The 15,244-nt window shown below is 39.6% G+C and overlaps 1 protein-coding gene across 1 annotated transcript; it reads left to right on the top strand.

The window, feature by feature from the left end:
• The first annotated feature begins 249 nt into the window (after positions 1 to 249).
• On the top strand, positions 250 to 3,553 carry LOC124162907 (glycine cleavage system H protein). Its single transcript, XM_046539631.1, has 5 exons — positions 250 to 521; positions 684 to 763; positions 866 to 929; positions 1,080 to 1,211; positions 3,268 to 3,553. The coding sequence occupies exons 1-5, from the start codon at positions 371 to 373 to the stop codon at positions 3,366 to 3,368; spliced, it is 528 nt and encodes a 175-aa protein (XP_046395587.1). The 5' UTR covers positions 250 to 370; the 3' UTR covers positions 3,369 to 3,553.
• The last annotated feature ends 11,691 nt before the right edge of the window (positions 3,554 to 15,244 follow it).

Genomic DNA, 15,244 nt, shown 5'->3' with positions numbered 1-15,244 from the left:
CCAATTCCTTACCCCCCGCTGGCGATAACCTCTGCAACCTCGTAAACAAGCCTTCAATTAGTTGACCCGCTGCGATATACAGTGTTGTCAGTTTAAAAGAAAATTATTGTTAAATTTAGCGAAAGCGATCAGATTGAAACTACCCCGTACCGAGCCCGTGACGGTAAGGCTTCAATATCTTTTGCCCGCTCCAATTTCATAGGAAGCGGACCTCTTTCCGCCATTGTTTGCACGGGGACTGCGTGCGGAAGTCATTTCGTGCCGTATGTCGATCTCAAAATTTGGCAACACTGCATCTCACATGGCCAAGTGACCGAGAAGGATTCAAAAACATCTCGTCGAGGCATTAGGAAATATTGCTTTGCTGAAAATGGTGTACATCCGGACTTTGGTGTGTGGAGCAAGGAATTCTATTAGGTATATTACGTATTCAAAATTATTAAATGGAGCAGATACTTATAAATTTCATTCACGAGTGGCTTTGAGAAGTTTTGGCACCTCTTTCGTCTTGAAGTCAGATGGTAAGAATTTATTTCTTTAGTGATTCATATTTAGCCATAAGCGTGCGTGTTCATCTTTAAAGTCGACCATGTCTTAATAGTCATGAATTTTGTTCTGAACTTGTGTGTGAATTTTCGTTCATGTGTGAAATAGAAGTTACTTTTGGGACATCATTGTTTCAGGACGAAAGTTCACGGATAAGCATGAATGGGTGCTGGTGGAAGGTAAAATTGGAACCGTTGGGATATCAAATTATGCGCAGGTTAGTATTGTGTTTGAGCTTTTGACCGTCTGCTTTGATTTTGGAATGCCGTAAAAATTACTAACTCCAAGCCGCAATCTATCGGCCTTGTATTAATTTCAGGAACTCTTGGGTGACATTGTGTATGCACAACTTCCCGAGGTTGGGTCGGACTGCGCGATGAAAGGTTGGTTTAATTTCTTTAACATAATGTTTATTGTGTGGGTTGTAGACATTCTTAGGATATTTATCACCCATCTCAATACTGTTTGCCATTTGTCTCTAACTGCATACTCTCCAGTGTTGTCTATAGCCCTGCTTATTTTTTCGTTAACAGAGGAATGTGGTGCACTGGAGAGTGTGAAAGCTGCCAGCGAAGTGTACAGTCCGGTTTCAGGAAAAGTCGTTGAAAAGAACACGGCTGTAGAGGAATCCCCTGGGCTCATAAACGAGTCATGCTATGATAAAGGTGTGTGAAATCAGCAACAACTTGTCATTGATTTTTTTCAATGCGTTTTAGGTATTTCACTAGTAAGAAGCGAGAAGCCAAGGGTGTTAGCAAGGAATGATTTTGAAGTTTTCTCCCTTCTTGTTTATGTCTTTGTCATAAATTCTGTAATTTGACCTTTGACTTGATGATCCAAGTGATGTAACCAATCATATAACTTAAAACTGTATGTCGCCAGCAGAGGGAAGTTCACTTAAGAACCTTAGATATGCCATGAAATTTAGAGTATGAACCGTGAATTAATAAATGAGAAATCGTATCCTGGTGCCACAATGGTTTAACTATGGTAGTTATTTAATTGGTGGTGAGGGGAGGATCAAAGGTCTACTAAGTGGGTCAAGAAGCGCGAAACTATAAATGGAGGTTGAATGTCATCATCCATCGCTTATTTACTTGCACCAGATGTCCTATTATTTTCCCAGAGTTATCTCGGCATTAATTGTGATGAATTTCCTCATAACTAAGTATTTACTCAAAAATGTAAAAATCCTGGAGTCATCTTAAGATTTTTTCAGATTTCAAATCCTTTTCGTGAAAGAAGATGCACTGTGTGGGTCTTTAAATTAATTATTTTCAGGTGAAAAAATTGTTCATTTTAATTTACCAAAGCATTGATAGGTTCTAAAGTGGGTTAAAACTCAGTCGAATGTTAATAGAAAAGTATCGTTTTTGGTGTTTGTATCTTTACACTTAAGTATTTTGATGGATCTCTATTCATTTGGGAGAGATGCCAAGGCTGAACCATGTTATCATTCAATAGAATCAAAAATCCTTTGCAGATAGGTTATGGAACAATGAAACTGTAAAAGTGTAGGCTTCTAGAAATCTAACCAGGATACAAATGATAATTTAGGAACGAAATTGTTTTGATAACATTGACATTTTCCATCAAATTATTCAGATTTTCTGATTTTGAATTCTTCAGCCAAAATAACATAAGCTTTTTTAATGCACAAGTTCAGGCAATGAAGCTGCCCAATAAAGTTTTTGGTGAGCTCCCAAGAGCATGCTTTCCTTGTGTTGAATTAGGAGATTGGTGTATACAATGGTAGCACAAGGTTTGTGTTTAGCAGATTGCCATTTTTATGTCTCTGTACCCATTAAACAAGGATTTCTTATGCTGGGAAAATATTTGATCATTCTCACTTAATGCACTTTTTCGAATGAAATGATTTGGAATAGATCTGGATTTTCTCGGTTGGCTAAACACACCCTTTGATGTGGATGACTGCCCTTTTTTCCATCATATAATTGTCATTTTTTTCCATCCTAGAACCTGATCCTGACGTGTTTGTGAGATCCCGACTGCCCATATGTTCTATGCAGCAAACATATTGTGTTACCACCTCATATTTAAAAAGTAGTTACTTACAATCACGCTTATTACCTATGTATGTGACAATTGATGATTTAAACTATGATCATCACCTTGAAAAGATTTGCTAAAAGGTCCCTGGACTTATGAAACTAACTGTGAGATTCAGGGTAATGTTATTATTAGTATTTTTTTAATCTTGCTATAATTAGCTGAATTGTGAGTCCATCCAAAAATGCTTGGTGAAAATATCACTTGGTAAACAGTAATCAGTGGTTATAGTAATTATCTGCTGCTAAAATATCAATGGACCTGATGGTGAAGAACCTCGTTTATAGGCATTCATAAGCTCATGTCAGAACTTTTGGAATGTCATATTATTTTATTCTGTTCAACATAATCCCTAGTTTCAAGTTACTTAGTATTGGTGAAAAACTGAAACCTCTCCAAGTTAATAAGATAAATTATTAAAAATACATATCTTTAATCTAAACTTCCATTTTTAATTATATTTGTATTCATATTTATCATTATGGTTCACATGTGAATAAAATTGTCTCTTATCAAAAAATAAGTGGAAGGTGTGGAATCTATAAAGCTACCTATTTACACTGGATATTATAGGTTGTGGAGTGCAGAATGTTATTTAAATCCATGACTTTATTCTTCAAGTAATTTTATGTTGTTTGTTTCTTTGTTTAGGTTGGCTGTTCAAGCTTGAGCTGAGCAAGTTGAGTGAATTGGATACGCTTATGGATGAATCGGCATATGAAGAATTTGTGAAAACGGAGTCGCAGCATTGATTTGGGCTTTGCTGTTTAGTTGATGTTTTATAGTTCCTTTTTTATGCAAGAAAAGAAAATATGGGAGAACTTTCCTCAAAATTGATTTTTGAGAGGGTCTATATTGTTGTGTGTAAATTAAATCATCGTTAAAGTTTTTTATTTTAACTGCCTTACGTGGCAATAAAAATCTGTTATTAACTGCACATGTTGTCCTCTTAATTAACTGTTGAGTGTTATACTGGTATTCATTTCCATTAACTTTCTCTGTATGATTACTTCCTTTGTTATGACCTGATGTCTAGTTGGTGGGCTTAATAATGAAAATTTAAACTCATGGTAGATGAGAATAGTAATTTCTTGCCCGTCAACAATCCTAAGGTTGACGTGTAACGCAATCCTCAATTCATGTACAATGTACAAGTGTTTATGTAGTGTAATGTATTGATTATTCCCTTTCACTTAACTCTTCACCTGTTTCTAGTGATTCCACCGAGGACTTCCTTCATTCTTGCCCATGACTTTTCTGATGATTCTCTGAATCTATCCATGCCTTAATATGTGGCTGAATTTGTTATTCTTTCGACTTGTTAAGATTTCTATCAGCCTCTAAGGATTTTTATTGATTATCATTTAATATTTTTTTGAATTTTGTTTCTCTGGAAAAAGTATAGGTTTGTCTTAGATGTTCAAGTAGATGAAGCTTGGCATTTAGAACAGTATTCCCTTGGCTACTTTTTATCATTTACTCATTGTATTTGTCTTACTGCCCTTTCCCTTTGGATGTACAATCGTGTGTATGAAAATGCAAAGAAGAGAGGCGAGATGTGAACCAAAGAATCAGATAGAGAGTTCCCGAAACGTTCAAATCACTAGGATGAGAGGCCTGATCATGTAGGAGGAAAAGGGCCACACTGTTCATTTTTTTCTTCATAGATGTTCACTCTTGAGGCCTTGCCTCAGGTCTCATTAATGTAATTCTATGAAAAATTATGGGAGAAAGAACAAAACCTTGTCTCACTCTTTTTGTTATTCTTGCATTATCACAGTCCTGATTTTATCACTGGTATTTGGTTTTTATGTAAACTGTGGATAATTCATTTGCAGGGTTCCCACTCAACTGTGAAAACCTTGAAGCTGTAAATTTCGTCTACGGTGGAAAAACTTGGGAATAGCCGTGAAATTCGTTGTAAAACCTTAAAAACTTGATTGTAGATCTATGATTGACAGATCAAAGGAAAAATCGATTTGTCGATCATATTTCAAGGTCAGTCTCTCACAGACGCTGTCCATGCATTGATCTGCACTCCTATATTCGAAGCGCAAATATTGGTCCATGTGTCATTACGACCCACAGACCTAAGGCTGTGGTTGGAAGACCGTTAGCCAAAGTGATCATTACCATGGCGAGAAATCAGACACATCTTCACTTCCCTGTCATCCTCCATTTTCCCGTTCACAACCTTAAGCGGGCCCTTAATTTTGATAAGGATAGGCGATGCCATAAGAGCACTTTCATTGCTGTGTTTGCATTCCTGGCATTTATCGCGTTTGCTATATTTTTAGTTAACGTGATTTTTATGTGATCAATATTTCTTCCTAAAATGGCTTATCAACAGACTGTGAATTTGACGCAATTTAGGAAAAAACCGTGAGTTTTATAATTTAGTTAGAGTGGGAACACTGATTTGTCATCGCAAAGCACTCTTATCTCTTTCAGTACTCCAAGCATAGAATTCCAACCTTTTCTGTCAAAAGCTTTCTCCAAGTCCACAGATACCATGAACCCTGGTACCTTCCCTCTACATTCTCTTCTGTGGAAGCAGCCCAAAGGCCAATATATTCATTTATGATTTTGTAGAGCTTTGCAAAGGTCTTAAATCCTTAATTTTTAATGGATTCTGCCGGATTGACATCAGTAGGAGATTCACAGGTCCCTTACTACTGCATCACAAAGCTGAATTTAAGTTTATCCTCTCAATATTGAATACCTGCATATCCCCTTCCAAAATGGGCACCAGTATATAAACTCTCAGAGTGGTACATTCAGAGGTCAATCCGCATTTAATTGAATCCGCTTTGCACCCAGGTCGATCTTGAATTAACCGTGGAATGCCAGTGCTTGGCTCTCCTGTGCTAGAGTTTTGCAAAGGAGAACCACTGCAGTGGGGAGGCAGGAGTTAGTAATTCTAGCTTGCCACTGTTAGTCACTCATTTTGTGTTTTTGGTTCATTTTTGTACGTTTTTTGCCTGCAACTTTACACATTGTCTAGCTACAGTGCTGGGGCCAAGTCTAAACAGTACAGAAATTCTGCGTCAAACACAAACTATGCATTATATTTTTAAAGTATGCATCGTGCAGTTATTACTATAGTATTCTACCGATTAAGGTAGGTTTCCATGGAGTAGTCTGGGAGCCTCCCTTTCCTTCCAGCTCTGCCTTCTTCATTTCACTGTAGGCCTACTTCCTTTCAATCTGTCTAAAAATCCTATTCTCTTCCTTCCCCTCCCTTGTTTACCTAACATTCTACCCTCAAACGCTGTTTTCAAGATCCTCTCCCTGCTAAGTTCTCCCTCCATCCATACCTTCTGTCTCCTCATCTCATCTAAAAGCTGCCTCTCCTCACCCACCATGTCAAGAACTTCGTCGTTCCTCCTCCTCTCTCTCCATTTCACCTTCTCCATACCCACATCTCTTCCTCAGTGTCCACGTTTATGTGCTGTAGAGAGCTACACTCCAGATCAAACTCTTCACTAACCTTTTCTTTAGCCTCTTGCATAACGATCTCCTCAGAAACTCCTTCCTGTTCATAAATGCCTCCTTTGCTAATGAGATAAAGGACGAGGGGCGCAGCTAGGAATTAAGGCTAGGGGGGGTTTAGGTGCAACTAATACCAGGGTGTGTGGGGGAATGGAATACCCACCAGGATAAACGGCAAGTGCAAGATTAATAAATTGCGTAATTTTAAGATAAATGGTTCAAAATACGGCTTTCTGAGGGATATTTTATGTATCCTTACACTATTCTATTAGTTATATCAATCCAAACAAGTAAAATGGATTAAACTTAAAAATTTCTCGGAGCTTTGGGGGGGGGGGGGGGGTTTATCCCCCAAAACCCTCCTTGCTGCGCTACTGTAAAGGACAACCTTATATCACTCCTTGGCCAATGCTAGCCCACCCAGATTCTTAGAACGCTACCCTCACTTGTGCAGTCTGTGCCAAATACAGATTACGAATCAGTTGCCTATCCCTCCAACCTACACCTATTCTCTTGAGAATATCCATTAACTTTACCTAGTTCACCATATCAAATGCTTTCTCAAAATTCACGAAGCAGGCATACACGTCCTGGTCATATTCTAGGTTTCTCTCCATGAGGGACCTCATTACATATTGTTATTGCATCACGAGTTGACTTCCCTTTTCTAAAACCAACCCAAATACTCGTTTGCCCTTGCCTCCATTCACTTGTTCAATATCCTCAGTACCACTTTCGCCACATGTGATATTAGGTTTATAGTAGGTACTATAATCTCCACATTCCAGAGCTTTCTTCTTTTTCGGTAGTGGAATTAGAACAGTCATCATGAAATCCTCTGTCCAACATCCCTCCTCATAGATCCTGCGTACTAGTTCGAAAAACCTTTTCTTACTATTCCTCCCTAGATTCTTCAGTAGCTCAAATTGGATACTGTCCACACCCACTGCCCTCCTAGCCTTCATATCACGAAGTGCTCTCTTGATACCCGAATCTAAGAACACCAGCCCAAGAATGTCCTACTCCACTGCACTTAATTCCTCTAAAGTCAATCTCTCCGGCCTGTTCCTTCTGTCATACAGATCCTCCACGTATTCCTTCCATCTTTAGCCTTTATTTTAGACATGGCTTATCCCCTTTTGCTGCCAATAACAATTTAACTTTGGAGTACAGTGTGCCAACTTCTCCATCCTTCTGGAACTTTTCCATTTCTCACACTGCCTTTTCCACCAAGCCTCCCTTGCCCCATTAATTTCACGTCCTTATCGATTATTTAGTTCCCCCTACATTCTTTTGCCCTGCTCTGTGTCCATGTTCTACCACTTCCTTTTCTCTTCCATTTCATTTACCATTGCTGCCGTAACCTTCTGCTGTCAATGTAGCCAATAGGGTGGTTTCCTATTATTTTTTTATTGCTTTAATAGAAAGATTATTACTCCTCGAGTACGTATTTCACGCTTTTAGATTTTTAAATGACAACATCTATTTTTCGCGATTAAATGAAAAGTGAAAATTTTCAAGCGCACGAAAACGCTACGCTTAAGTATGAATGCCGGGAAATATCTCCGTACGTCGTATTTCTGGTTCCCCCTCCCGCCCGGTGAGGTGACCTTGAGGCGAGGCTTAGCGCTGATACGTCGCAGGATGCTAGCGGATAGCTGAGTACCTTGCTGCATGGTAGCGCTTGGCTTAAAAAAGGTTTATTAATACCTTATCAAACGAAGAAAACTTTCCGAACTTAGCCAGTTTTAATAGGTGATTATTAAGACATGTTTCCCTGAGCTCTGTGCCTCATGCATGCATTGGTAACCTCAGACGATGTATAACTCCTATCCTCTCGTGTAGAAACTAGGTCCCTGTGACGTCATGCGGAGTGGAATCGCATGGGCGCCAATCTGGCCTTTTTCAAATGAGGATAAAATTTGACCCTTGCCATTCATCTAAACCGGTATATCAAAAACCAAATAATTTGTGTATTATGAATATACTAATGGTGGGTAACGAATCGCAATCAATGCCTTTCGTTTTCTTTGATGAAGGAAACTACCCTATTGACTTCTCTGCCGCTTTAACTATTCCTGTTTTAATATAATCCCACCCTTCCTCTACAGTCTGTGTACTTCCACTCTCCTCTATACTAATGCCCACTAGTTCCTGATATTCTCTCCTCATATTCACCTTCAGTGCCTTTGCATTCCATTTCCTTGCCTTCCTAACTTTTACAAGTCTTTTGAATCTTATGTTGCATTTCATAAGTACTAGGTTGTGGTCTGCATCCGCTGCAGGGAAGCTGCTCGAGTTTTTCACACTATTCCTAAACCCAGTGGCGGCTGGTGGTAATTTATCTAGGGTGTGCATTACAGCAGATATGGGATGATTTAATTATATTATGTTAATCCTAATCCATGAGCATCATATTTTGTCGTAATAGAATACATAGGAAGCAAAACATTTTACTGGTACATTCTACCCTAAAATTTGCATGAATAGAAATAATATTAGCATGCCAATGAAAATAATTATTCTAAACACACCTTTACAAGTGATGGTAGATGAATTTCATTCTCCTTTCCTTCTTCTGAGCGAACTTGTCTATCACCTTGTCATTGAAACCTTAGATACCATCCAGGAACTTTTTTCAATTGACAACATCGCCAAAGCACTGAGCATCTTGCTACGTAAAAATGTTTCAACACGCTTAAGGGTTGGAAAAACACCTCTCTGCTTCACTGGTTGTCATCGGAATTGTCACCAGAATTTTCAGTAGCTCATTTCTTTCACTGAATGTGCTTTGAATGTTATTGTCAACAATGAATCCTAGTAGAGCAACGACATTAGAGACTTTCCGGAAGTCCTCGCGCATGTAAAGTATTGTTTCAAAATGAGTTACACCATGGCCAATTTAAGGAGGCCATGGTTACACCCTAAGAGGAAGTAGTGTAGAAAACGGCCATACAGATGACTCTGTTGCTGACGGACTAGGATCCTGGGCCGTCGTAGTGGTGTAGCCGCCACCTACACTACCTGCGAGTCAGTCACCAAAAATATGCGTGTGCGCACTCGCATCGTTTTGAGTCTGCTCCCATCGCCCCTTTGAACAGCACATACCCCCCCGCTTACTTCGTCCCGCCCGAGCACCTATATGCGATCGCATAAACCGAATATGCGACCGGCGCGATGCCAAGGGATAGCACATCTGTAGAGCGGTGAATTCGAAAAGGAGATAGCTGTAGCATTCGGAGGCTCATGTTTCTTACATATGTAGACAGGATTTTTATCCTTCTCGATACAAAGGAATAGTTTCCTTTTAAAATTCATTCATCTTTGGGTGTGCACTTGCTAACATGCGTATACGCACGCGCCGCCACTGCCTAAACCTCTGTCTTACCATAATGTAGTCTATCTGATATCTCCCCACATCCCCTGGACTTGTACATGTGTACCTTTGCCCTTTATGATGCTTGAACCATGTGTTTGTGATGAATAATTTGTATCTCCTGCAAAATTCTGCTGCTTTCTTTCCCATGTCGTTCCGAATTCCTAGTCCAAATTCTCCTACTTCCATCTCTCCCTTCCCCCACTGAAGCGTTCTAGTCCCCCATTACTACCAGATTTTTTGTACCCAGGGTTCCTCTAATTATTTCCTCGAGCTGTTCGTACACCTTATCTACTTCTCCCTATGATTACTAGTGGGCATTTAAACTTGAACCACCTTGATTTTGGTGGGTCGCACCTCAATATCTACCACCAGAATCCTATCGCTTATCTGGTCTATACCCACCACATGCTTACCCATCTTTCTGTTTAATACTAAAGCTACCCCTCGCTGGCTTTCCTTCCCACCACTATAAGTATATAACTCTAAAACCATCACTCCAAGAGTGCCCCCCTCCTTTCACCTCACTTCGCATAATCCTAAGATATCTATCCTCCCTTTATCCATTTCCCTTCTGATATTTATAACTTCCCCGCCCTTACCAACACTTAGGCCACAATCTTTCTCAGAAACAAAGATACAAATTCATGGATTTTGGGAGTACTGCATCATGATGAATGAGTCAGAGGCAGAAAAACCTAGAAATTACTACTACCCTAGTTGTGAACCAGTGAATGCTGAAGGGGTTTAGAGGCAGAGAATGCCTACCAATGGGAAGAAAGGAAGCATTCATAAAGATTTATGAAATAGAAATCAAGGCCGAAATATTTCTACGATTCCCAATAAAGCTCAAAAGAAACATCTGATCATTGGGAAGGGTGCTTTAGACCAGGAAGGAATTACCTTAATTAAGACCGACAGAAAATGAGAGATACTGATTGTGAGTGATGTTAACATTGGGAAAACAATTGAAATGGTTACAACTTACCATATGGTTTACGAGCCATGATGAACAATGCCAGACGGGAACTCCTTTCAGTCGAGATAGGAAGAGGATATTCTTCAGAATACTCCTGCATAGTACTTCTAGTAAAGAAGAAAATGGGAGATGATCAGCTACATGCAGATAATAGGATGCTTCATATATTGACCTAAAAAAAAGTATGCAGTCATGTGCCCTGAGTCAGGACAATTGAATTGAAATATTGCTGGAAACTAGTAATTCATGGCTTTAGATCTAGCCAGCGGATATTATCAAGAGCCAGTAGTAGAAGAAGCACGACATTTGACAGTATTTGTGACCAGTGAAGGTATGAATTCAATAGAATTCCGTTTAATTTAGTGAATTCTCCTGCAGTCATTTCCATGATGTTGAAGAAAAATTGACTGAAGGAAGAAGTTGTTCAAGATTGCAGTGTACATGATAGACATTCTGGTACCAAGTAAAACATTGAAGGAGGACTCCAGAAATTAAAATGATGCCAGAGTATATGGCAGGAGGAAGGTTTGACCCCATGTCTGAAGAAATGTAATTTTTCAGAAAAGAGTTGACTTCTTAGGTTACAAGCTTTTGTCAGAGGGTGTCAGGCCAGGGAAATCAAAAAAGGCGGCCATTGAAGAATTCAAGATGTCAACTAACTTCCATGAACTAAGATAATGTTGTGGGCTGGCATCATATTTCCAGAAGCAGGAAATGGAGCAGTACACAGTGAAACTACTGACAAATTTATTTTGTAAATATGAAGAGTTTTGTTTTGGGAGAACAACAGAAAGCATCTGTGGAGATCAAGTGGAAGCTGATCTATCCTATTATGGTATGACCGTACAAAGAACCATAAGTTGAACCAAGATGCTAACAAATATGGGTCGTGAAAATTCTCCTGCTGCAAAAAAGAAGAGATTTGAGACTATTAGTGTAGTACAGCAGGCAAAACAATGAGGCAGAGTCTCAATATCACAGCTATGAAATGGAGGCTCTGGCAGTAACATAGTAGAGAAGTTTAGAATCTATCTCCTTGAAAAACCTTTCCAAATATACACAGACTGCAAGGTTTACAAGGAAACCATGATAAAGAATGGTATAAAGCCACGTGCGAGACATTGATGGCTAAAATTAAAAGAATTCAATTTTCCTCAAGAACTCCAGAACTAGCCATAAGTACAGATGTCACATGTCAATGCTCTCAACAGACAACCAAAAGGAGGACCTACTGAGCCCAAAGTCACCACACTTAGCGTGAGGGCAGCAAGAATAAGTGGTTATGGTTACGAAACAGGTGCAAGATCAGACAACTGGAAAACATCCGAGAACTCTTCTAGAAGTCACTCCAGACATTCGAAGAGAAGCAGACTATGAAATGAAAAACGAATGTCAACAATAGGGAGGAAAGGTTTTATGGGTGGTGCCTATACCCATCAAGTGGAGAGGGAGCCACGATGAATTCAGCCACTACGGAGAGGAAAAGAATTTAGGACATCTTGGACAACATTACTGGTTCCCAAAGGTGCCAAAGTTTGTCAGGAAGTATATCAAAACTTGTATATAGTGGGCCAATCACAAGTGGGTGGAGGGAAAAGAGCTTGGCGAACTGAATAACATACCATGAGTCTCTAATCCGTTCCATATTATCCACATGGACCAAGTAGATGCCATCCCACAAATTTCAGAAAGAAACAAGTAATCATTGCAAGTGTGGATAATTTTACAAATTACATGATTCTACAAGGGGTGTCGACAGTAGAGTTGAAGCAGGCGTCCAAATTTATGGAGGGCATGGTAAGTATCTTCATTTCCCCAAAAAGATTAATAATGGACCAAGGTACTGCATTCACTACAAAGAAAGTAGAGGATTTATGCACGGAGAATGATATAAAACTCATCAAGAATGTGACAATGATTCACAAGGAAAATAGCGAGAAGAGTCAACTGCACAATATTTACTGCAATAATGACTACAACCGTACGGGAGGATGGAAGGGATTGGGATAAGGAAATTAGGAAAATACTGTATGCCCTCAGTAGCTTGATGAGCAAGGCAACCTAGAAAACACTGCAGGAAATGTTGTTTGGCTTTTAACTGAGGAATTATTTTAAAAATAAATTCACCTGGAAGAAGAGGAAAAAGTAAAGGAGAGAAGGCATAGGCGGAGATTGAGGAGTCGGGAGATACAATAACTGAGGTACGACATCAGGCACAGAGCCCCTAAATATAGCTTCATCATTGGGGATTTGGTGCTACTGATGAGAGAAACAGCTACTTGTGGGCCAACTCAAAAGTTGGTACCAAAATATAAAGGACCCCATTGGGTGGTGAGCATGTTTGACAATGACACACATTTTGGAGGACATACTGCAGGCATGGAATAGGGTGGAAAGATCATAAATATTTTTTGCGGAATTAAATTAGTCCTCCTCTCTCTACCTCCACTGATTCCAAATAACAAACCCTCGGAATAGAGGAAAGGCAAAATATACTAATTAAACGAAAAATATTCCATTTTCTCAAGGAAACTCATTGAGGAAAAACTCCTCTTTCCAGCGATGCCAGAAGCAAATCCTCATCACCAATTCAAAATAAAAAAAACTGATGTTAATCTAACTCTCCAATTTCTCTTATATTTGATCCCGAATCAAATTTATTCGCCTTTTTGAAAAATTGGCTAGATATGAAAAAAAAAGAGTTAAGCCACTTTTGCCTCCGCAAACATGGCAGAAAAATAAGAAATATTGAGTGGGAGAAAATGGAATTGCTCCGAAAATTGCGAGACACACAGGATTTGTCACTTCGATGCCTCCCAGGGTTTGTCATCGCAGTAGAGGAATTTTCTTCTTGGAGAGAGATTTCTGGAAGATCCTCAATCCCATAGTTTCCTTATATCACATATTGTAAATGAAATGTAACATGATAATTTATAAAAGGATAAATCAAAGACAGAAATATCGAGGATTACAATGGTAGATGATGACTTTGATCATGAAAAGTTGATTTAATTCTTGAAAGGAAAAAATGAGTCTCACATATTCATTTATTCATACTTCAGTTTTTGCATGTTTTGTTTAGCGAGATTACTAATTCACACAGGTCTTCGAAACACAATAAACAGGATGACTTTATTTTCTGTCTATCTTGAGATCATTGCACGGCAGGCACGGATACATATGGGGGGTGCCACCTTGCGGGTCCGCCCGCATTGCCTAAAATTGCAGAACCACAATTGTAACTTTATTATATCATAAGATGGCACTGTCTTGTATAAGCGATCTAGCGATTTGATCGATGGATTTTTCTTCCTCATAGGAAATTCCTCTAAAATCGCTGGCACATTAATGGCTTTGCCTGGTTTCGCTAATTAGTAGGGCCCTCTTCGCTTCTATAGCGTTGGGGTGTTTTTTTCCCTCGTCCTGTCCCTTCCGTACCTTTCCTTTCCCAGAGGCGTCGATGGGCTCTTATTGCGGCAGTGCCTCTTTTCCTTCCTCTCCAGCCCCTCCCCGGGTGATCGGGCGTATAAGCCACTGGCTTGGTTCCTGGCCCCAGTGTGTTGTACCCTCGAAGGGTTCGCCCTGAACCGTTATACTTTCTGCAGGCATAGAAAACACAGAACTTTCCACTCAGTATTTGCTGCAGAACGGAGGAAACCATGGTGTTATGAACTCTTTACTAAGGCCAATTCTTTCATCTGCAAAGACGGCCATTTGCCTTTTATGATGTTCTTCTTATCACTGAAAGTTTTTGCAGAAAGGGGCTAATTAACCAAATTAAAATTTTTTCACAAAGACATTAGGTGACCACCTGGAGGCCCAATTGAGGATCTGTCTCTAGTATGAGAAGATCGAGTCCCAGAAAATTCTAGAAAAATTTTCTGGGACTTTTGCTGCTATAAGTACTGTAAATTCCACCCTTGGGGCAGACAAACTTACCAATCTGCTGTTTTGGTACCTAAGCAACAAATCTAATAGAGAAGACGGATACAATATAACCAACGCCTGGAAGAGAGTGTTTAGAAATTCAACCAATATGGCGCAGCAGCAAGGGTAACCGGCCAACAACACTGCGGCCGCCAGGAGGGAGAGCTATATATACGTGGCAAAAACACGGAAAGCACCACTTCGACCTTAAGACGCCTGGTGGAATCCTGGCGAAACTGTCGTCACCTCTGACCACGAAAAGCGGCGATAACCCGAAAATGGAGAAATCCACTAAATCTGTTCACAGCCATTCCTGCTTTTCATTATCAGCTGACTCACCTCAGACATATTTCTATGATACATATTTGTCATGAGTTAAAAATGCTATCAGGGCTGAGACAGACACAGCATGTCAGTGGACCTAAAATTCCTGTCACCCTTAACTATTTGCAAATGGGCATACCCAGCAAGGTGCAGGAGGGGGCAGCTGCCACCCCCGTCCCCCTAGAAGCAAAGATCGCTAAAGTCTTTAAGGAAAAATCAGATTGGATTGCATTGAAAGTTCTCAACAATTTTTCTTTAATTTTAGTGTAAGACATATAACTAAAATGTATTTTAAGCAATTGATTTTAAAAACTAACAAAGCACAATTATAATAGAGTAGTTTCCTTCATCAAAGAAAACACAAGGCATTGATTGCGATTTGTTACCCACCATTAGTGTACTCACAATATACAAATTATTTGGATTTAGAAATCACAGTGTAGACGAATGGCAATGGTCAATTTTAACGGCATTCGAAAAAGGCCAGATTGGCACCCATGCGATGCCACTCCACGTGACGTCAAGTTTCT

Source organism: Ischnura elegans, chromosome 1 (assembly GCF_921293095.1).
Source record: "Ischnura elegans chromosome 1, ioIscEleg1.1, whole genome shotgun sequence".
NCBI lineage: Eukaryota > Metazoa > Arthropoda > Insecta > Odonata > Coenagrionidae > Ischnura > Ischnura elegans.
This window is presented reverse-complemented; position numbering and strand designations above follow the sequence as displayed.